General features: G+C 49.7%; 1 protein-coding gene across 3 annotated transcripts in view; it reads right to left on the bottom strand.

Annotated features, from left to right (window-relative positions):
- The window catches only part of SAG (S-antigen visual arrestin), a 42,763-nt gene extending 20,312 nt beyond the window's left edge, over window positions 1–22,451 (bottom strand). Inside the window, exons 1-11 of one of the 3 annotated variants that reach the window (XM_045481786.1) lie at window positions 22,266–22,451; window positions 21,212–21,342; window positions 17,081–17,141; window positions 14,681–14,725; window positions 12,827–13,020; window positions 10,869–10,928; window positions 8,737–8,813; window positions 8,169–8,304; window positions 7,045–7,129; window positions 4,622–4,694; window positions 2,328–2,465 (exon numbers count right to left, since the gene is read on the bottom strand). In XM_045481786.1, coding sequence (XP_045337742.1) covers window positions 2,328–2,465; window positions 4,622–4,694; window positions 7,045–7,129; window positions 8,169–8,304; window positions 8,737–8,813; window positions 10,869–10,928; window positions 12,827–13,020; window positions 14,681–14,725; window positions 17,081–17,141; window positions 21,212–21,286 — 944 coding nt within the window. In that variant the 5' untranslated portion in view covers window positions 21,287–21,342; window positions 22,266–22,451. Of the gene's footprint in view, window positions 1–2,327; window positions 2,466–4,621; window positions 4,695–7,044; window positions 7,130–8,168; window positions 8,305–8,736; window positions 8,814–10,868; window positions 10,929–12,826; window positions 13,021–13,140; window positions 13,476–14,680; window positions 14,726–17,080; window positions 17,142–21,211; window positions 21,343–22,265 lie in introns of those variants that run through there. The other 2 variants (XM_045481785.1, XM_045481787.1) reach the window with 2 other exon arrangements.
- Between the last annotated feature and the right edge of the window lie 644 nt (window positions 22,452–23,095).

The following is a 23,095-nucleotide window of genomic DNA, read 5'->3' as shown; positions in this document are numbered from 1 at the left end:
CTTGCCTGCTTTTGCCACCTCAGGCCCTGCTATGCCTCAGCGTCTCCCAAGTGCCCACCTTGCCAAACATAATGCCTTCCTCCTCTGCTCTCTAAGATCTCAAGTTGAAGTTGAGCCTCCTTTGTGAAGTCTTCCTGGACACCCACCAAACAGCTTGGGTCTCTCTCCTTTGTGCTCTGGCCCTGTGTCCCCAGCACCCAGCACCTTGTTGAAGCAATATCGAGTGAATGCGGTGCGTGGGGCCATCACGTGTGCCCCAGAGACAGTGCCGTCTAACTTTCCTCAATGGAAACTCCATTTCAGGTTCTACTATCAGGTGCTGCACTCCTGCTGTCTGATAGGCACCGTGCTGGGCATCGGCAACACAGATTATCGTCTCATTGGTCTGATGTGGGGACATTAAGTATTCCCGGATGCCCAGTCACAGGAGTTATGGTCTGAAAAACATCATGACATGCTAACTGGAACAGTGTGAATGACAATAGATAACGTGGCCAAGAAAGCTGAAGGCTTGAGGCAGAACGCAGGGGGAATGGTTGTGCTGACAGGTGTGAGAAGGGTCTGAGAGAGTGCAGGGCACGTTCTGGGCCCAAAGACCCCAGCCCAAGGATCCATCTCACGTGATGGGATGCACCTTGGACGTTGCTCCCAGAGCCGTGATGCCCCCTGAAGACTCCATCGGCTCATTAGTGCCTGGAGCTCCTTGCGGAGGGCAAATGCCTTTGTCTGGAACCGTGGATGTGGTCACTCAATAGAGAGAGGTTGCCACCAAAGGGGGCAAAAAGGGATACAAGCCTGAGACCCTACCCCGTTGCCAGGACTGACTCTCTGACTTGTACTGAATGGGGTCAAATAGCTGGGGAAGAGAATGTGCTTCGTCTCATGCCTGAGAATATCCTACAGACTCTCTCCCCTGCCATTTTCCTTGAATGCGTTAGGCTGTCTGCTCCCCCCTAGTCTCTCTATCTCTATCTCTGTGTCTGTCTCTCCCTGTCTCTGTCTGTCTGTCTATCTGTCTGTCTGTTTCTCTCTCTCTCTCTCTCTCTCACACACACACACACACACACAGATTGATTAATCTGGGTTCTGCTGTGGTTGTCGCTTTCCAGAGCCCTGGAAGACAGCCCTGAAGGTGGGGGTAAGTAAAGGACTCAGGTTTAGGGGTGGACTTTGCTGTGTCATCAACTGACCAGATGACCTTAGTCAAGCTGCTCCCTTCTGGCTGAACTTCAATTTCCTTATTCAAAAAGTGAGTATAAACTCACCTTCCACACAAAAGTGTGGACGACTTACATGTTTGTGAAATAGCCCGTGAACCCTAAAACATTTTCACAAAGGTGGCGTGCCATTGCTGATGTGGTGATCACACACCCTGGAATAAGTTGACCTAGCGTCAGTCTCCTAGACCTTCACCAAAGCGCCTGAGAATCCAACATACCAACTCGGCAAAGTACCCTCAGAAAATCCTCTGACTCCTGTGATGCTGCTTTCTGCCAAATGTCTGCTGACCCCACTGTTATCTCAGAGAAAGTGTGCTACTGAGCTATGGGGTCATGGAGGTCAAACAGGCCATCCTCTGCCCGACGGCATCACCTTGGAGACGGCCTGCTGGGGCCATGGAGGGAGCCCCAGCGCACCACACGGGGGACGGCAGCCGGTGGGCCTTGCGCCTCGGCCGCGGCTCCGCCCAAACACTCAGGGCTCCCCAACAGACATGCTCCGGGAGTGGAAGCCTCCAAAGATGGCCAGAAGTGGCAGTGGAGAGTTGACCTTGAAGCTTCACTCTCAGTTTTGCTAGATCCGCTGGCTGAATGCGGCCAGCGGTTCTTTGAGTTGGGGTCAGCAGGTCAGTGAACTTCATTTAAATTTAATTGACATCTGTAGCTACCAGCACTTCCTGTTCTTTACCTTTCCTGGTAGAAATGAATAAATGACATTTCCGTCATTCGTGCGGCCAACTGCATTATGAAGTTTATTATATGCGAAGGGCGCCACACTAGTGAGTGATACTTTTAGAAGGGAACGGCTGACAGTTCTGGAACGCTCACTGCGTCCCAAGCACCACACTGTCCATGGATTGTCTCCCATAATCATCCTAAACCTCTCCAGGAGGAAAGGCAGCACCCCCCACCGCACAGACAGGAAAACTGAGGTTCTCAGCTCGCGTAATCTGCCCAGGGAGGCCCAGACTGGACGCAGTGGAGCTGGACAGCCATCATGCCAAACGTGGGCCCGTGAGACCAGGGGGTGAGATGAGGAGGGAGGCAGATGGGCACCACCCCTGCGCTGAGTCCCAGGGGCCCGTCTCCTGAGCTACAAGGACTCACATGGTGCTGGATGCCAGGTTCGTGTCCTCGTGCTTGATCTTCCCATCCAGGGCGATCCCCCTTCTCTCACGGTTGTTGGCCAGCAAGGGCAACAGTGTCAGTCTCGTGGTCAGAGTGCTGTTTGGTAGCACTTTCTCTCTGCAGGAAGAAAGACAGGATATTCGGCCAACTGTTCTTATGGTCATGAAGCAACCATCGGATCCAAGTTCCCTGCAACCCACAGGGAAGACGGTTCAGGTATCTGAGCACTTGCTTTACGACAAGCATTATGGCAGCTCAAAATGGGCTAGCAGTTGGGGCGCCTGGGTGGCTCAGTCGGCTAAGCGTCCGACTTCGGCTCAGGTCGTGATCTTGCGGTCCCTGAGTTCGAGCCCACGTCGGGCTCTGTGCTGACAGCTCAGAGCCTGGAGCCTGCTTCGGATTCTGTGTTTCCCTCTCACTGCCCCTTCCCTGCTTGTGCTCTGTCTCTCTCTCTCTCAAAAATAAATAAACATTAAAAAAAAAAAAAAGGCCGCCAGCAACATTAGGACATTCCTTCCTCGTCCTGTTCTGAGTCGCTGAATTTCTGGAGTATTTTGTGGGGTTAAATGAGACTGACGAGCACAAGGGTCAGGGACCACACCAGGAGGTGTGGCACGTGTCCAGGGGAATGGATCGCTGAGGAGGGTGTGGTGCGGCCCTCTGTGAGCCCCGCAGACTGGACTGGCGTGGATTCAAGGCACACGTGCTCTGTCTCTCCCAGAGCTTCCCTGTCACTGGCTGGGTGGTGAGTTTCTCAGCATCTGACAGACACAGGGAGCCCATGACAAACCGTGGGTCTGCAGGTCGGGGATGGAGCTGGGGACACAGCAGCAAGGGGTCTGGAGCATCCCTGGCTCATGGAGCGAGAATGTGGAACTGAGGCTGCAGGGTCGGCTCTGCCATCCACCCGCACAGCGCACACCAGGCCTATGCCCAAGAGCGGTCACGCGGCCGCAGGGCCTGGCCAGCCTGCAGCCTGTGTCAGTGCTCCTGGCACACCCTCCATCCTTGTACCCAGCCAGGAGAAGGCAGAGAGGGGCCCTGAAAACACAACCCAGGAGTTGCCCCCAGGGTCCTGGGTGTCCCAGGCTTCAGGGACAGTGACTCAGGCTCTACAGCCTTCTGAGTGGCTTCTAGTCAGAGACCCGTGGGCACCATCCGGCCCAGGTTTTTCAGTCTCCCTGCCTCCCACCCTTGGTGGTGGTGGTGGGGGGGGACCCTAGAATGATGGCCAGTTTCCTGGGAATCATTTGCTCCAAAATGCACCGAATTGCTGAGAAGAAGACCAGATAATGGGCTCTCTGAGAGAAAAACTCGGCCAGGGGCCATTTTCTCCTCTCATCATTGAGCATGTGCCAAAGGTGAGCCCGGGAGACTCCGGGACGCGAGGATGTACGAGGACGCACCTGCAAGGGAGAACAGGCCCCACCAGCCCAGCACCAAGGGAGCAGCTGGTGACTTACAGCTCTTTCCTCCTCCCTCCCCTCTGGATCTATATCTAAACCTGAGGCCAGATCTGCTTTGAGTAATAGTTTATTCCAAAGTTGTCTTTTAAACTTGACGTCATGTTCTCTTGCTGAATCAGTCTGTCTTTCCTCACCAGTCCCCTTCCTGTAACTCTGGTAATATTTTTTGCATACGACGGTGCTTAGACACACCAGCAAGACAAAGAGGAACAGACCCGCCCAAGCGACACGCTCTGGGGGAGGCGTCACCCCAGTGGCCTGTGTGGGAATGAAAAGCGGGGAGCAAAACCGGGCAGGTCTCTCACTCCAGCGTGAAGACGCCATCACAGGACTCTCATCTGTTTCCGATTCTAATGAAGGGAGAGAAATGATTCATTCACGATGCCAGGCTCAGAACGGATCTATCATTGGAACCGGCTGTCACTGGTACCACATTTTCAAATTGAGTTGAAGATCAAAACACAGAGAACCTTCGCTTGAGCTGAGAGATCATTTGCTTATCTGCTCTGGGGGCAGAAATAGGATCAAATTCCTACCAACGTATTCCAAGGATCAACAGAAAGTCCCACCTCTTCCCACTTGGACATTTGGATCTTTATTCCTCTCCTTTCCATCATCCCTTGTGAGCGAGATCTCGCAGAACTCTTGTGAGAATGGAACTGAGATGCTAACTTTCTTTGCAGCCCTTGAAGTGAGAAAAAAGGAAGGAAGCGAAGCATCCTACTTCCCTCTTCAGCGTGAATGAAAGGGGAACTTGACAAAGAAGCCTGAGCTGTCCAGGAAGTAGAAACCCAACAAGCGACTCACTGTGTTTCCTCCTCGGCAACCGGCTTGGTGTAATAATCACTCGAGTAGAGAACCACGTTGGCCACTTGTTCCACTGCAAAGGAGGGACAGGGATGGTGATTCGACGTGGGGTCCTCCGCACATGTGCATGGAGCCTGCAGGGGACACGGTTGGTCTCCCTCTCCAGTGGCTCTTGGACTGTACTTCTCAAGCTTGGCTTTAAGGCTGAGGTTTCTGGGTTCTGTGCTCAGGACACTTCCGTTCACCAATCACCTGCTCTGTGGCAGCTCCCAGCCATGGGCCAGCCTCCCTCAAATGGCACCTCTTGGGAGACTCCTCTCTGCAGAGCCCACAGCATACCCCTGGGTATCCTTCCAAGTGTTCTGGAACTCACCAATTGCTCTGTCTCCAAACCCACCTTTTTCCAACACTATCTTATTTAATGAGCACCTCCTTCTAGTTGTTCAAGCTAGAAACCACCTGCCGGCAGCATAAGACTGACAGGAAGGTAGGCTCTGGAGCCAGACTACTTGGGCTCAAATCCCAGCTTAGCCATGAGCCGCAGGGTGAGTTACTCAGCTCTTCTAAGCCTCAATTTCCCCATCAGCAAAATGGGGGAGATAATTGTATCTAACTTACATGGTTGTTGTGGTGATCAAAAAGATAATTTTTAATCTCTGTTAAAACCAAATTTGAGGATTAAAAGAAACAATTTGCGTGAAGCACTCAGCACAGTACCCAGCATATAAAAAGCTACTAAAGGGGCCCCCGGGTGACTCAGTTGGTTAAGCGTCCGGCTCTTGATTTGGGCTCAGGTCATGATCTCACAGTTTGTGAGATTGAGCCCTGCATCAGGCTCTTCGCTGACAGCGGAGAGCCTGCTTGGGATTCTGTCTCTCCCTCTCTCTCTCTCTGCCACTGTCCTGCTCTCTCTCTCAAAATAAAAAAATTAAAAAAAAAAACACATGAAAAAAATTTTTTAAAGCTACTAACATCTTGCTTCAGAAAATTCAACCTTCTTTCAAAAAATAATGGCTTCGATATTAGAATCCATAAAACTTTGAGAAACAATTTAAAATCAAAGTATCAAGTGATATGGGGCTGCCTGAGTGACTCAGTCTGTTAAGCATCCAACTCGATTGCGGCTCAGGTCATGATCTCACTGTTCATGAGTTCGAGGTCCATGTCGGGCTCTGTACTGTTAGCACAGAGCTTGCTTGGGATTCTCTCTCTCCCCCTCTACCTGTGCCCTCCCCCCACTCACCCATGCTCTCTTTCTCTCTCAAAATAAATAAATAAACTTAAAAAATAAAAAATAAATTAAAAAAACAAAACAAAAAATAAAGGATCAAATGATACTTTCTCAATCCTGCTGCTTTGTGGAACACTATGTTGGATACTACACACAAAAGATGCTAAATAACTCCAGGTCCCACAAAGACTAAATGCAGACGAAATAACCAACATAAAACAAAGCTGTGAGCATTCATATTCGTATTGGGAAAACTCTATAATTCCTTAGTATGCATTCATCAAAACTCCTGAACCTCCTTACTGATGAGGGACACACAAACACAGAGGAAAGTGGTGTATGTATGACACGAGCGATCAACCATCCTGATTTTCCTGGAACTCGCCCCATTTAGCATTGAAAATCCACACTCTGCGTCTAACTTAGTCACTGGGGGTTTGAGTTAGCAGTGAGCTTACAGGTCACCCTCCCTGGCCATTCTGCTGTGTCTTTTTTACGTAGCCCCTGTAAGACCATGACATCAGACCATCCCCTGCACTCTGATGCCCTCTGAGGTGAAGAGGTGTGTAGCACAGCAGGCAGGAGGCGCCCTGCTGGTAGCATGAGGCCAGGCGTGGCCATCACCTCGTGGTGTTGCAACAGCAGCAGAGACGGTAGGGCTTGGCCGTTCACAAAGCACCTCCAGTGTGACCGGTCCCTGCAGCCTCATGAAATCCAGGCAGGTAGACCGGGAATCAGGGCCGTGGATCTCAGGTGGGATTCAGAGAGGACTCACACGGCTTGAGACCACAGATCAGGCCTCTGGCTGTCAGTCTAGTGCTTTGCCCACTGCACTGTGCAGTATCTACCAACAAAAATTCCTTCTGATCCGAGAGAGAAAACTCCATGCCTTCCCCGGAGATCTGGCAAGGGGCTCCTCCAGGAAGGCATGGCATGGAAAAATGGAAGACGGCCTGTCAGGGACGTTGTTTCAAGACAAAAGACAGCCCTAAAGCGGACACAAGGTTTCAGGAGGTGATGCTGAAGGTCTCGCCTCCAGCAAGTCCCTGCTGTCCATGACAACAGAGATAAACAGGCAGTTCCAAAGACCCAGGAAGTCCTTATCCAACCAGAGGAGAGACCCTTGGGAAATAGGACCAGACGGAGAAGTTCTAGAAGACACTACCCTCCCGTTTTGAGAAGAGGGTCCTACCTAATGCTTTAATCTTCTTCACTGTCTTGTCTGTGTTGTTGGTCACAGTAATGGTCACAGTAATGGATTCCCCATGGAAATAGATCTGTAAAAGTCAGCAGACAAGTCAGAAAAAAGGAACAGAGGGTGGTGGTATCTTTAATCTCATGGCTTTTTCTAGGTTTATCTCAACCCTTTAACTAGTGTAAAAGTGACTGAGTTCCCACACTTTCAAGGAAGATAAAGTGACAGCAACATGTTTCCTTTGGTGACAGTCCAGAACACAGCCTGCCTTGCGTGTGGCATAAACTGAGGAAGACTATGGTGACCAACATGGAGGGGAGCGAGGGTATTCCCTCCTGGAACACCCAGTGCAGAGGGTCTGAGGGTCACGGCAGAGGTGGCCATGGGGGTCCTGAGCGGAATTATAAGGCCATTTTGGGGCAGGATGAGTGCAGTGACTGGGAATCACTGGGAGCCCAGTAGCCGAACTCCCATCCGCAGTGCTCCCCACATGATCTAGGCCCAGGTGGGCACACCCGGACATACATGCGCACACACGGGAATGCGCATGCGCACACACGCACACACACACACACACACACACACACACACACACCACGCAGTATGTTGAGCTTTTGCCCATGTGTGTGCCCAGCTCTTGGCAACCAGAGGACCAGAGACGGCCTTGGCCGGTGCTTCTTCGCCCTTTTCCACTGTGACATACTTGAGTGATGACATTCACGTGATTCGGCCACCCCTTCCTCATGATGTTGAAACTTAGATTTCCCAGGGGAAGTAAACCATTTGCAAAGCTGTACCCACTGGTGCTACACTGGTAAATGAGGCCCGTGGGGGCAGAGGGGGCAAAAAAGAGTCTGGGGCAGGGGGATGTGGAGACCACCACCCCTTTCCCTAGTTGGTCGGGACTGGCGGTGTAGGGGAATGTGACCAGCAGGACGCGATTCTAAGGGTCACCTCCACGAGCTCCAAATTATGAAAAATGCCAACTGCTCACAAATGCTGGTGCTTTAACTGTGCCTAGAAACAAGATCGCGTGCCACACACTCACAGCAGACGGGGGCCCGGGGCCTGTCCCCCAGGCCTGCTCCCACATGTGACACACCTCTTTGTCACCTGCTCACCTCTTTGTCAAGGGAGACCGCGAGGTGCAAGGGCTTGTCGGACATGAAGAACTGCCAGGCGGCCTCTGCTTGGGGCTGGGGGCCCATCTTCAGGGGTGCGTGCTGTACTTTGCGGATCAGTAAACGCACGGAGCTCCTGCGGATGAAGATTTGGGCTCGGGTCATGATTTCACAGGTTGTGAGTTCAAGCCCCGCGTCAGGCTCTCTGCTGACAGAGCTCTCCCTCTCTCTCTGCCCCTCTCCCACTCTCGCTCATGTGCGCTCTCTTTCTCAAAATAAATAAACTTAAAAAGAAAGGAAGGAAGGAACGGAGGGAGGGAGGGAGGGGGAATCTAGAGTCTTTCAGAGGCTTATGTGAACCCCTGAGGTTGCTAACTCCTCTCCATCACCCCTCAAATGATCAGCCACTGACCCGCCCCGTGCGTAGACAGTCTTTCCTGACTGCCTGGCCACGCAGCCCTGTGGGGAGAGCTCCTGTTCACGGAGCCAAAGCGAGGGGTGGTTTTCTACCCCAGTTCCTTGCCCACCCCCCCCAGTGCTGCCCCTCCTCCCACAGCTACACTCTTACTTCCTGGGCACTTTGTCCTCCTCGTCCTCCGTGCTGTCTCTGGCGAATGCTTTGACCTCAAAGTCGACCCCACAGCACTGCAGGGGGCAAGAGAAGAGACAAGGCCTGAGTCAGCACCTCCCTTCCTGGGGGCTGGGGTCACACTGCCCACGGGATGTTATGTGGCACCTTCTCTTTCTATATTCGCCATGTCCTTTTTGGGGCTGCCCCAGTGAGGAGAGATTTGCCGTGTAAGGAAATAATGACATCAGCACGAGAAGCACGCCGTGGTCCCCAAGCCCCCAAGGTGATCATGTATGGTGTCCACTCCCCCATTTAGTTGTCCCTCTAGATGTGACCCTGCATGTGTGTCACACTACCTACAGTGGGGCCAGACTTGGGTGCTCACAGAGCAACAGAAGGCCCTCGACGGCCCATGCCGGCCGCCAACGCCCGGCCCAGGGTGGGGGAGGGGGGCAGGGAGGGGCACGGTCATTGGCCAGGCTGGACCGGGGGGTCTGGTGCTGGCGGCTCTTCCAACTTGTGCTGAGAAGCTGGAAATGGAATTTGGAGCAAAGTCTGCTAACATTGAAATGAACTACCTAACGGTATGTTGCGTGGGTAAAGCAAAAGCGTCCCCCACACCTTCCACCCCCAGCCCCACGGGGCCCCACCCCAGCCTGCTCGTCTCTGCACATTATCACTCGTGGGGGGCATGGGGGCCGCACCGCCCTCACCCACTGCCCGGAGGGAGAAAGGGCACGAGGCTAGCCGCGTTGATGGTGGCATACCAGCCACAGCCTCATTGTCTCTGCAGCTGTGGAATCGTGGCGAGTCTGAAATCTAGGTCGTGAACACACCGGCACCACTACCCACCATCACGCCGGCACTGCTTAGTGGCATGATCGAGCCCTCTCTGTCCCTCCTCGCTCCCCCTACACCCACTTCGTTAAAGATGCTGCCTATACAAGCCAAGCCCTCACTCTGGTCCACCCTGGACACATGCTGTTCCTTCTGCCCGAACGCTTCAAGCCTCTCTGTCTCCCTCTTTTTTATATTTGACAGACTCCTTGGTGTTCTTGCCGTTCCAGCTCCAGGGTCTCCCCAGCTCTAGGGCCCCGAGGCCCTCGGCCGTGCAGCCGCTCCCCTCCCGGGCCTCCATGGGCCCAGCTCATGCCCACAGCCCTGCTGCTGGGATGGAGTAGAGGGAGCACTCGGGTTGGCACAGGGTCCCCCATTCTGATTTAGTGACCTCGTCTTCCTCCATCTTGGCCACCCACATCTGGGTTTTCCTGGACCAGTGGCTTTCAAATGTTTCAGGCCACCCCCACGGTAAGAAGCAAAGTTTATAATGTGGCCCAGTAAACAGACACGCGTGTGTGAAATGGCTCAGGAAGTAACACTGAGCTTTGTGCAGATTCCCCATTTTATCCTATTTCATTCTATTCGATTTTTCTCAAATGCTCCTTCTGGTTCACTGCACCGATTTCACAAACCACCAGTGGGGCAAGATCCCCACATCGGAACTCCCTGCCCAGATTGTGGCGTCTGTCACCGTGCCCCTCTGTACTCCGGGATCAGCCTCGCCACTCTGGTCTTCACTTCACTCCTGTCGAGCCTTCTCGCTCGTGACACCTCCGATTTCAGGGCCTGTAATCCCTGGGTCCTGGCACCTTTCACTCTCGCCTCCTGCCCTCACCACCCTCCTTCGAGGCTTAGAGCCTCTGCCCACCACTTAGAGCCCCCTGGCCACTCCTCCTTATACACACTCAGCCCCTTTGCTTCTCTCTTCCTTTGGAGCTCATGCTTGACCCATCCAGCCCCTCGCAGTGCAGTGGCCAGATTCATTAGAATGTCTCTCTACTTTTGTATCTACTTGAAATTTTCCACAATATATGGCTATTTTTAAAAGTCTTTTGAGGGGCACCTGGGTGGCTCAGTGGGTGAAGCGTCCGACTCTCGATTTCGGCTCTGGTCACGATCTCACCATTCATAGGATGGAGCCCCACGTTGGGCTCTGTGCTGGTAGCACTGTAGCCTGCTTGGGACTGTCTCTTCCCCGCTCTCTCTCTGTCCCTCCCCTCTCAAAAATATATATATATAAAGTCTTTTGAAGGAATGAATTAACCCATGGCATTTCTTTTTGAACTAACCTTCCCCGTATCTTGTGGAGCAGGCTGCAGCATCACTGAACAGGGCAAGTAGTCAGGAAACTGTGGGAAGAAACAAATCATTTTGTTCAGAGGGGGTTCTTCCACGTGTAATATGCACTCAATGTACAAAAATTGGAAGACGATGACGAGCAAGCAAAAACCACAAAAACAAACAAACAAAAACACCGTGGTCACCCGGAATAACATCACAGACACAAACTTGCAAGCGTCCTATGGGCACCCTTGCCCACAAACACGTACGCAGATGTGTGCTCTACACAAATGAGGCCAATGATGCACATGTCCTGTCCTCTGCTTTGCTCACATTGCCACCCTAGCCCTACTCAGAATGCGTTATGACCATTTTTCGATGTGCGAGCTCTGCACCACTGTTTCTGGGGCTTTGTTAACACCACATTTAATTTCGCCGGCCCCCTTCACAGGCTGGCCCTTCATGAAATGGTGCTTTGCTTTTTTTTTTTTTGCCATGATAAACAATGCTGCAATAAACCTCCTTCTTCATCTACCTTAGCACAATTTTCTCTAATTAAGTCCAGAGGCTATGCTGCTAGAAAGGGAACCATCAGGTCAAAATCACATTTTAAAGGTTCTTGATACATGCTGGTTTGTTATCTCTAAAAAGTTATGGCAATTCAGGGACACCCGAGTGGCTCAGTCAGTTGAGCGTCCGACTTCGGCTCAGGTCATGATCTTGCGGTTCATAAGTTCAAGCCCCACGTCGGGCTCTGTGCTGACAGCTCAGAGCCTGGAGCCCGCTTCGGATTCAGTGTCTCCCTCTCTCTCTGCCCCTCCCCTGCTCGCGCTCTGTCTCTCTGTCCCTGTCTCTGTTTCCGTCTCTCTCTCAAAAATAAATAAACAAACATTAAAAAAAAAAAAAGTTACGTCACTTCAAACTCCCAGTACAAGATCACGAGGACATGCACGACCACAAAACTTTTTTTTTAAGTGATTAAAAAAAAAAAAAAGGTTGTGGTAAAATGCATAATGTAAAACTTAAACATTTTAAGTGTATAGTTTATTGGCATGAAGTTCATCCAACCTTGTTCTGCAATAATCCCCACCATCCATCTCCAGAACATTCCTCTTGTCCCAAACTGAAACCCTGTACCCGGTCAACACTGATTCCCTGCTCCCCCCCGCCCCCCCCCCACCCCCATTCCCTGGCACTTGCCATTCTACGTTCTGTCTCTATTAATCTGACTGCTCCAGGCCTTTCCTGTCGGTGGAATCATATAGTCTGTCCTTTTGTGTCTGGCTTCTTTCACTTAGTCTGATGTTTTCAAGGTTCGTTCGTGTTGCAGCATGTGTCAGAATTTCCCTTCCCTTTCGAGGCTGAGCCGTGTAACTTTGGAGCAATAGATAATCGTAAGACACACAGACACGCTCATAGGGACGGCAGTAGCTGCTTTGGCTGTACTGAGTTCACGCCCAAGTCTTCAGAGGCACGCAGGCTGGCACCGTGGGTCACCAGGTCTCACCAGGTGGGACAAAGCCCCAGGAGAGGTGGAGCCACTCATCTGCCGTGACCACTGAACATCGGTCAAGGCTACAGACGACTTCCGACTTCAGTAAGCTCTCCCATCCTGCAGGGAGCCCTTTCACATCTAGAACGAGTCCAGGCCAAACGAGGGGCACTTCTTTCTTTTTATAGATCAGCAAGTGAGGGAATAACGTGCCCGTGTAATTAGCTGGTCAGATGAAGGGAAATATTTAAACCGTGGGTTGAAATGGTGCCTTCAAAGGCTGAGAGGCTATTTTCAAGGACTTAAAAAAAGACAATCACAGCCCGTGCAATCTAGAATTTCCTCCAAGGATGCAATTTGAAGGCCCACAAATGTGAAGCCATTACTCTGTCCCCTCCTCCTTCGCTCCTGGTCGCACTGTAAGGTGAAGGAGCTGGGGCAGGGGAGAGGGGAGAAGGGAGAGGAGTCACCCACCGTGAGCAGGAAGGGGTATGTGTTCTCCCCCAGCTTCTTCATCAGGCTCTCCTGAAGCTTTGTGGGGGCCCCCACGGCCCCCACAGGAGGGAACACTTGGACCTGGGAGAAGTACAGGTCCCTGCGGAAGGTCAGGCCAATCACATCGATGTCTTCCTGGCCGTACCGGAAGGCGCAGGTCAGAGAGACGTACACTGGAAGGGAGACAAGAGGAGGATGGGCTTGTCCCACTGGCATGGCGCCTCTACCTGGCTGAGTGGGTGTGGGGCAGCCACCGACACCCACCCATTAGCATCTAGAACCACAGCACCCACCTGTTTCTGCAGATCCAGCACCTTCCCTGGGGCTTGTGTTAATTACTCTAAAGCGTATGTCAGAGGACACAGAGGCACCTTCCATGAACTGCCTATTTTGCCTTCAGGCTCCCCTGTGTCCTCCACCCTATCACCCCCTCCTCTTGACCCGCCTGCCCAGGGACCTCAGGAGGTGCGAGGTCGCTGGGCTTCTGGGGACAGGATGTCTGCATGGAGTTGAGAATGAAGGTGATAAGCAGAGGGAAACAGCACTAGGGAGCAAAACAGACCTGTGCCAGACAGGGGCCTGCCAGGGGCGCTGGCCAGGGCCTTATGGACCAAGAGGACAGATGAAATGAGATCCCAGACACGCTTCTCTCACATTGCTCAGAAACCCATCAAGCATTCTCTAAGCCAAAACTTCTGCAAATTCAGGTTAATCAAACAGATATAATCTGTGCCTCCAGTGAACCAAAAGGACTATATAAAAACTATACGTTTTGAGGGAGGACTATTTACAACAGTCTTTAATGGGGTAAATAAAAGCATGCAAAGCTCATTATTCTTGAACAGGAAGCATATCAGAAGTGGTGCCCCCAAGTCCTAGAAGTCATCGGTTGTAGATTTTGTCTGTGTCCTCCCCACTAAGCTCAGAAGAGCCAATGATGACTTGCCTGTCCCTCATCCAGTGTTTGTAAGAGAAGGTGCCCAGAGATGCCCGGGCGTTACGCCTCCCTCACTGGACAGTGCTCTCCCTCAGAGCGGGACGCCTTCTCTGGCCAAGGGTGTGGGCTGTCAGGGCTCAAACCAGGATCCTCCTGGTGCCAGAGGGAAGCAGGATACCCAGGAGGAAGTCAGAGACAGCAGAAGGGGTGGTTTTCAACCCCATTTCTGCCATGACCCCCGGGTGGTGATGGCCCCACCTCTGATGTGCTTCCGTGGTCACATCCAGGGGTGGGAATGACGCCTTGTAGTTGCCAGTAGCAACCACTCTAAAAAGCGTATTCACAATGGAACAGACTCAGTAACGTTATCATAAGGAGAACTGGGGTCTGCCCTAATTTAGTTCACACAACTGTTATTAGCACCAAATTACTTGCCACACACACCACAGCTGCCAGACGTCTTCAAGGATGCTGTGATGCTGTGGTTCAGAACCACCACAGTCAGCATTTAAAAAAATGAGCCTTCCAGCAGGGCTCAATTTCCCATCAATTTCCCTCCTGAATTTGCCTCCAGCAGAGAGCCACAAGGCACAGGGTGACCACAGAGCTGATGGAGCCCACAGACCTGCTCTCCACGCTCTGTCCACCGTTTACCTGTCCTGCCACCCTGAACAAGTGACTCCCTTGGGTCTTTACCTTCATGTGGGAAATGAGGACAATGAGCTCTGACGTGAACAGGACAGGGTCCTGAAGATTATACCAGGGAGTGTGGGCGACGACAGGGCCTGGCAGTGATGGGTGTGAGAAAGCGCCAGCGGGCTCCCCGACCCTCCGCCCCCAGAGCCAGCCAAGACCAGACCAGACCAGGTCCTCAGAGTTCAAGAAGCCCGCCTCACCTTTCTTTCCCTTCACAAGTGCAGGATCCACCAACACAACACCATCTACACAGAAAGGAAAAGAATAATGAGGGCGGAGAAGATGAAAGAGACCAGAGGCCTTCTTTATATATTTATCTGTGGTTCTTCAATTACACAGTAATCCACGTCCATTATAGGAAAATCAGAAAGGAGAGTTAAGCAAAGAGCAAACAAAGTCACCCAAATTTCCACCATTCAATGATACCCATTGTCAAGATATCGGCACAGGTTTTTTTTCCAGATGTATATATACTTATATGGATGATTTTACTGAAAAATTGAGATCCCACTCTATATACTATTCGGTTAACTGCTTTTCTCATGCAACTATATATTGCAAACATCTATTCTTACACACACACACACACACACACACAATGTACTAATCATTTTAATGACTATACATTGCTATTGCTTCATTGAATGGATGCACCATAAATTATTTAATTAACCCCCTCTTCTTAGGGCATTTAAGTTGTTTCCAGTTTTCCCCATTATAATGAGTATTGCGAGGACCATCCTTACTACATATATCTTTGATCTATCAATGGTAGAACCGGATTTGGCTTTTGATGACATATTGCCAAATGACCTTCCAGAAAATGTTCTGCTGAGGGACATTCTCATCCTCAAGTGCCTAAAAATGCCAGGGTTGGGTTTGTTTTTTTTTACAGTCTTTTTAAAAATAGCTATTTTACTTGAAATAATTATAGATTCGCAGGAAGTTGCAAAGATAGCACAGAGAGTCCCTGTGTATCCTTCGTTCAGTTTCTTCCAGTGGTTACATCTTAGATAACCATCCTGCAATATCGAAACCAGGAAGCTGACATGGGTACAGGATACAGTGTGTGTATAGTTCTAAAGTCATTTTATCTCATGTGGAGGTTTGTGTAACCACCACTGCAATCGATACAAAGAGGTTCCCCCCACCATAGAGCAATCTCTTGGATCATCCCCTCCCCCACCATCCTCTGTCCCCAGGGAACTACTCATCAGTTTATCATTTCTATAATTTGGCCATCTCTAGACTGTTATATAAGTGAAATCACACGGTATATAGCCTTTGAGACTGGCTCTTCCCGCTCAGCACAATGCCCTTGAGATCCATAAGCTGTGGCGTGTATCAGCGGCTCATTCTTTCTCATTGCCGAGTAGAATTTCACGGTATGGATGTACAGCAGCTTGCTTAACCTTCTTCACATATTGAGAGACATTTTGGTTCCTTCCAGCTTGGAGCTGTCACACATAAAGCTGCTATAAACAATCGTGGACAGGTTTTTGTGTAGATGTGAGTTTTTGTTTCTCTGGGATGAGTGCCCGGAATGCAATTGCTGGGTCATCTGGTAAGTGTATGTTTAATTTTTAAAGAAACCCCAAAACTATTTTCCAGAGGAGCTGTTCCACTTTACATCCCGGCCAGTGATGTATGAGTGATCCAGTTCCCAGTATCCTCACCACCATTTGGTATGGTCGCCATTTTTAATTTTAGCCATCCTGACAGGTGTATAATGATATTTCAACTCACCATGCTTTAATTTGCATTTCCCTAGTGGCTAATGATGTTGAACATTTTTCTGTGTTCTTATTTGCCATACATACATCTTTGATGAACTGCTTTTCATGTTTTTTGTGTGTTTTCTTTGTTTTATGTAGAGTTTTACTCTATTGTTTTTAAGATTATTTATTTTTGAGAGAGAGAGAGAGAGTGAGTGAGTGAGTGAGCAGGGGAGAGGCAGAGAGAGAGGGAGTGAGAGAACCCCAAGCAGGCTCTGCCTGTCAGCTCAGAGCCCGACTCTGGACTTGAAATCACGAACCATGAGATTAGGACCTGAGCCAAAATCAAGAGTCGGATGCTTAACTGACTAAGCCACCCAGGCACCCCTTTGTGCATATTTTCTAATTGGATTTTGTTGTTCTTACTGTTGAGTTTCTTTATATATTCTAGAAATGAGTCCTTTGTCTCCCCCACGCTCTGAAATTGTTTCCAATCAGCATTGCACCTCACGTTTTAATTTGCATTCCTACAATTAGATTATTAGCAAAGCTGATTTGAACTGATTTGAAAGAAATACAAAACTAGCAGTTGTGTGATGACTTAAAGGAAAACCGTCATTAAAATTACAATCTTGGGGCGCCTGGGGGGCTGTTAGTTGAGCTTCCGACTTCGGCTCAGGTCATGATCTTGCGGTTTGTGGGTTCAAGCCCCGTGTTGGGCTCTGTGCTGACAGCTCAGAGCCTGGAGCCTGCTTCGGAATCTGTGTCTTCCTCTCTCTCTGCCCCTCCCCTACTCACGATGTGTCTCTGTCTTCAAAAATGAATAAATGTTAAAAAAATTTTTTTTTTTTTTTTAATTACAATCTTGCTCCAAACTCAACTTACCCACAGGCTCTATTTGGTCAACATGGTCTATATAGTCTCTCTTCCCCAGGTAGATGGTCACCTGTGGGAAGAACACATGTGGATTCCAAGTGGCCAAAGAACACTAAAGCACTAAAGCGTTCATGTTAAAAATCAGCAACAACCGAAAAAAAAACAAAAGAAAACAACAACAACAACAAACAAAACAAAACAACAACAAAACAAAAAAAAACAACAAAACAAAAAAACAACAAAACAACAAAACAAAAAAACAAAAAAACAAAAAAACAAAAACCAAACAAACAAAACCCCTGGCCCCACAACAGCTGGCACATTTTGATCCGTCTTGAGCTGCTGCCTGGCCCTGCAGCTTGCCCATCACCCACTCTCTCCCTGCTTGGCTGTGGGCAGAGACTATGGATTGCAGGCAAGGTGTGTTCTTTCTTCAGCCCCATAAATCTGCTCCAAGGGATTCTTCCCACCCCCTTGGATGGTCCCCATTCTCCCACCTTTTCCCAGAGCCTGGAGGTCTGGGAAACCAAGATCTGACATCCCAGGTCTGAGATCATCCAGGTAACCTTGTTGAATTCACTGACAATACTTCCGTGGAAAGTTATGCTTATGCACATGAGTCTCCTCCCAACACTTAAGCCTCTTACAGCTGGCTGTTGAATGAACCAGTTTCCCCTCCTCATTAGAGGAATTTCTGAACTGAGTAAAGAGGCAGGAGGAGTTCCGTAGTCCCTGAAATCCTACCAGATGAGCTCCTGTATGGGAAAACCTGAACCCATGCCCTGAGAAAGAGGGTGTGGGGAGTTGGGGGGCAATGACCATGGTTTTGGTCCTCTTGCTGTTTCCATGCCCCTGGTGGTGAAGGTCTCTGCCAACCCCCTTTATGGAAGCACATAGGTCGTGTTCATCAAAGCGCACCGCTCTAAGCCACAGGGTTGTGAGTGCCTTAATGGTAAGAATTCTTTCACCTTTCAGCCGTCAAGGTTTCTGCCACAGTGTCTGATACACTGCAGGGATCTAATCAGCATTTGCTAAGGGCCCCAATGAGTGAGTTCACGCACCCTTCCTAGCCCCTTTCATCCCTAAGCCTCGTAAATTCATATTTTTATTTCCATGAACCACCCAAAATAATTTCTGTTGGCATTCAATCATCTCCTAGATCTACTCCCTCACATCAGATACTCTGGAGTGAATCCCCGTGCTTTCTAAGTTATTTGTATTATTGATGAAACAACCGAAGGACTGCATAGTCAGGTGGCTGGGAAGGATGGTGTGAGGATGTTTTCTGGACAAAACAAACATTAACGTATACAAAGCCCAGAACCAAGAGAATGCTTCTGGAACCAATGGTTTCATCTGCAGGTGAAGGGCCACCAAATGGGGATGCAGGCTGATGGTTCCAACCTTAAAGCTGTTGAAGCATTTGAAGCAGGACGAAAGACTGAATAGCATTTCGGTGCTTATCATGTCCCAGGTGCCAAGCTAAGCACTGACTACAGTATTTCACTGAATCCCCACAACTACTCTATGAGGTAGGAATTAGCCCCATTTTATAGAAGAGATGACATTGGCATCAAAGTGGAGAATGGATGGACAAGAGGAAAGCCAGTTGGGCAGCTGACTGAGGTAGGGAGGAGGGAAGAGACAAGGTAGATGGAGAGAGTGTGTTTTCTTCTTTTTCAAGCTTTAGCTTGGAGGAAGAGGAGCTGGAAAGGTGGTAGGTTAAGGGGAGTTTGTTGGTTGCTGTCTTTAATACACCTGAGGTCCGGGGGCGCCTGGGTGGCTCAGTCGGCTAAGCATCGGGCTTCGGCCCGGGTCATGATCTCATAGTTTGTGAGTCTGAGCCCCACATCTGGCTCTGCGTTGACAGCTCAGAGCCTGGAGCCTGCTTCAGATTCTGTGTCTCCCTCTCTGCCCCTCCCCCGCGCATGCTCTCTCTCCTTCAAAAATAAATAAACATTAAAAAAATGTTTTTAAAATATGCACAAGGTCCATCCTTGCTTTTACGTTCAGACAAAGTACCGGTAGAGAGGGAAGCTGATGGTAAGACTCTAAGGAGGAGGTGGACCGAGAGACGTGCGTGTAAATAGCACGAACCTTGGATGGGAGCAAAGGCGTGTGTTCTGCTGCAACTGGAAAGGGAGTGGGGGAAGGGACAGGAGCAGGTAGGGAAGTGGGGCCGAACAATGCAGAGGTGCAGCCAACATGTTGTTTGCTCAACCAACAGACCCATGTGGCCTTCTTCCTGGACAGAAGTTGCCAACTGCATTCAGGGTTCACCATCCCCATGGGGCCCAGGCTAAGAGGAGGCCAGCCCCAGAGGATAATTCTTGATTGGCCTGATCCAATGATGATCATCCAATTCCTTTGGCTCAGGATTGGTTTAGGGTGGGCATGTGAGCCAGTTTTGACCAATCAGATATGACAGAAGTCTGCTGGAGGCTACTGGGAAAATATGTTCCCACTCTTAAGAAGAGACACCAGGAAGGCAACAGTCTTTTCCTTTCTCAGGAAGGAAGTGAGGATGAGATGGCTGGAGCTAGGGCAGCCATCTTGCCACCAGCTGGAGGATGAAGACCACAGAAGAGGGCAGAATGGAGAAAATCACAGAGAAATGGGCCCAGGGCTCCTGGTGCACCCTGCCTGGGGCCATACAGAGCCTGCAATTGGAATAATCCTAATATGTGAGACACTAATTGATAGATTTGCCCACACGCACAAAAATTCTAAATTTCTCGGTTCAAAGGATGTCTATCTAGGTGTGAGGAATAAAATAGTGGGAAAAACATATGGCCCAGCAGGAGTGGTTTCTCTCTTCTTCTGCCAGAAGTTGGGAAGACACAAGTGGGAAAGAGTTTGGAGAATAAATGGTTGAGGAGTCCCCAAATTATCTATCACCCCACAGTGGAGTTCCTCAGCTGGGAGCAGAAAGGGCAGAGTGCCCTGTGCAAACCTGTTTCTCTTGTGTTGCACTATGAGGGTCAGAGAGTTTCCTTTGGGCCCAGGGAGGCTTAACATTTGATAAACCCTGAAGGAAAAATCCAAAGTTCAGTTTTACAAAGCACAGAAAATAGAGCGCTGAGAAGTCCCTGGAGCACCTGATTTCAGAACTGCATGTGCTGGCTAAGCGTCTACTTGGGCCGATGATGATGATTCTCTGTGTCCTGCACATAGTGTCGGAAACAGTCTCCAGGTCTAAGCTGCTTGAGTAAAGAGTGGACTGATCCAACTGTATCAAGAGCCTTTGAAAGGAAAATTCTCAACCACTTCCGCGGGAACCCCTCAGAAGTCAACTAGAAGAAAGATCTAGATCTACACCGTCCAGTGCAGTGGCGACTAGTCACAGGGGGCTCCTGGACACTTGGAATATCATTCCAAACTGACATGTGCTATAAATGTAGAATGCATACCAGACTTCAAAGACTTAGAAAGTGAATGTAAAATGTCATCAATAATTTTGATATCATTTGCATGTTGAAATGATAGTTTTTTGTCTATATCGGGTTAAATAAAAGTATATACGAAAATCAATTCCATCTGTTTCTTCTTTTTTATAAATGTGGCTGCTAGAAACTTTAAAATAACATTTGCAGCTTGAATTGGACGGTGCCGAGCTAGATTGCTGGCCCCTAAGAAGCCATCAGGTGGAGCAAGGAGACCCCGTCCATGGAGGCTGTGGGGTAGACCTTCCATCAGGCTTCCCTTTAAGATAGTGTTTAAAATTTAAGTCATTGGTTCAAGGCCAGCCAAGTAAAATGGGGGGTAAGGGGGGGGACTGAGAGATGAGGAGAAAATGACAGGTCTCAGGACTAAATTCTTGATGAGACTGAAAAGAAGTTGTATTTTTACAATTCACTCATTCATTCATATCTCGTTGTCACCCATAGAGACAGAAAATAGACACAGAGCTTCCTCAACCTCACAGGGTTTTGATGTTGACTGTGTCTATTCTTTTTGTTTTCTTTTTTCTTTTTTCTTTTTTGAGTAATCTCTCAACCAATGTGAAGCTTGAACTCACAACCACAAGTTCAAGAGTCGCATGCTCTACTAAGCTGGACAGGCATCCCCATCCCCATGTCTATTCTTGAAAAAGCTCCTTTAAAAAAATTGCATCAAGTTGCTCACTTCTGTACCACTTACCGATTTGTCCCGGGAGATCTTCTTGAAGATAACATGGTTTGGTGCAGCCTTGCCGGTCTTCCCGCTGGCCGCCATGTTATCTGTCCCTGGAAGCTTCTTCCACCGCGGGATGTAAGTCAGGTGTTAGAGGGCTGGGGAAAGGTAAAATGATCCTCAATATACAGTCAAGGATATTCTTGGTATAAAACCAACTTGTGAGATGCTGTGGATCCATTAGACATTTCTTTGGATCTGCTTGAATATCGATGTTTGATTAAATAAGGTCTTTGTCTAGTTTCTATTACACAGTGGTGTGCTTTTTTAAAAACATGTGTTTTATTTTTCTTGATAAGCCTCAAACATTTCTTAGAAAACCTCACTCAGAAGCCCAGCTAGATTCCAATGAGAAGGTTTTACTTCCTGATTAGCCTTTGGTATCATAACACTTAGCCAGGTTGGGTTTAAAATTCTATCCTCACGATGTCTTATGGTAATTAGAATAGAGAAAGTTCCTGAAGACCACTATATAACCACTTCACAAATATTATTTTCAAACTATGTCAAGTCCCCAGAAGTTCTTTTTTTTTTAATTTTTTTTTAACGTTTATTCATTTTTTGATAGAGAGACAAAGCATGAGCATGGGAGGGGCGGAGAGAGGAGGAGACACAGAATCCGAAGTAGGCTCCAGGTTCTGAGCTGTCAGCACAGAGCCCAACGCGGGGCTCGAACCCACAAACTGTGAGATCATGACCTGAGCCGAAGTCAGACGCCCAACTGACTTAGACACCCAGGTGCCCCAAGTCCCCAGAAGTTCTGCCCAGCAACTCATACTCAGCTGTTTTCCTATCCTGTTCTCTCACTGCTCCCCAGCTTTACGCACAGTGGAAAAGCCATCTTAGCTGTCCAGAACTCAGTGAACTGAGCCTCTTTAGCAAGCAAAGTCCCTGAAACCACACGGAGAAGGCAAAACTGGGACAGACTGACCACATGAAAATGCCCATCGTCCTGACCCTTGCTCTTCCCTGTGCTTGCCCCGGGTTTCCGAGAAGCCTTGTACTGGGGATGGTCATGTACCTTGTGCAGCCAGATGGGCCCGGGAGGCGAGGAGAAGGGCTCTGTCCCTCTGGGGTGAGCAGCCGGCCCTGGCTCTGTGTAACCAGATGACCCCACCGAGGTCCCTGGCTGATGTGCGTGGGGAATTTGTAGGGAACTTGGGGAGGGTGCCCACACCCGGGTCTCAGTGTCTAGAAGCCAAATCCCATTTAAGGAGCAGGGTGGAGAAGGGATTAGGGTTGAGACGGGCGAATTGGTGGTTTCAGCAGTTCTAAGCATTAGGCAAAGGCACGAGTCTCCGTCCAGAGGGGCTCACAGGTGCAGGAGTGCCAGTGGGGAAGGCGTGGTGCGGGGGAGGATAGCTCAGGAAAAGCTGCTTTTTATCCTAACCCTCTTTGGGTTCTGGAAATAGACTGATTAGCCCTTCACCCCCAGTATCACCGGGACAGGGGATTTTCGAGTGCTCAACAAACTTGATTAAACTCAGCAGGTGGCTAATGCAACCTTGGGCGTGGGGATAGAAACAAAAAGGTCAAGGAGAAATGTCAACCTCAAGATGAATCCTGGTGCTATTCAAGCCAGACCAGATGGGTGCCTCCCCTCCACCCCTTGCCCTCCTGATTATTGTCCCCAGTCTTGTCTGTTCCTCCCCCCACCTGCACCCCACCTCCCCCCTTGTCTCTAGAATCTGTCCACCTCTTCTCATCCCCAGAGCCTCCTCCTGAGTCCACACCGCCCCCTCTGCTTCCTTGGACCATAATGTCTCCTGCCGTCTGACTACCTCCATGTCCAGCCTCCGGCTCCTTGTCTGCAGTGGAAGAGGGGCCTCCCAAACCCTGACCTGTCCCCTC

The sequence above is a fragment of the Leopardus geoffroyi genome, chromosome C1 (assembly GCF_018350155.1).
Source record: "Leopardus geoffroyi isolate Oge1 chromosome C1, O.geoffroyi_Oge1_pat1.0, whole genome shotgun sequence".
In the NCBI taxonomy this organism is placed as follows: Eukaryota; Metazoa; Chordata; class Mammalia; order Carnivora; family Felidae; genus Leopardus; species Leopardus geoffroyi.
This window is presented reverse-complemented; position numbering and strand designations above follow the sequence as displayed.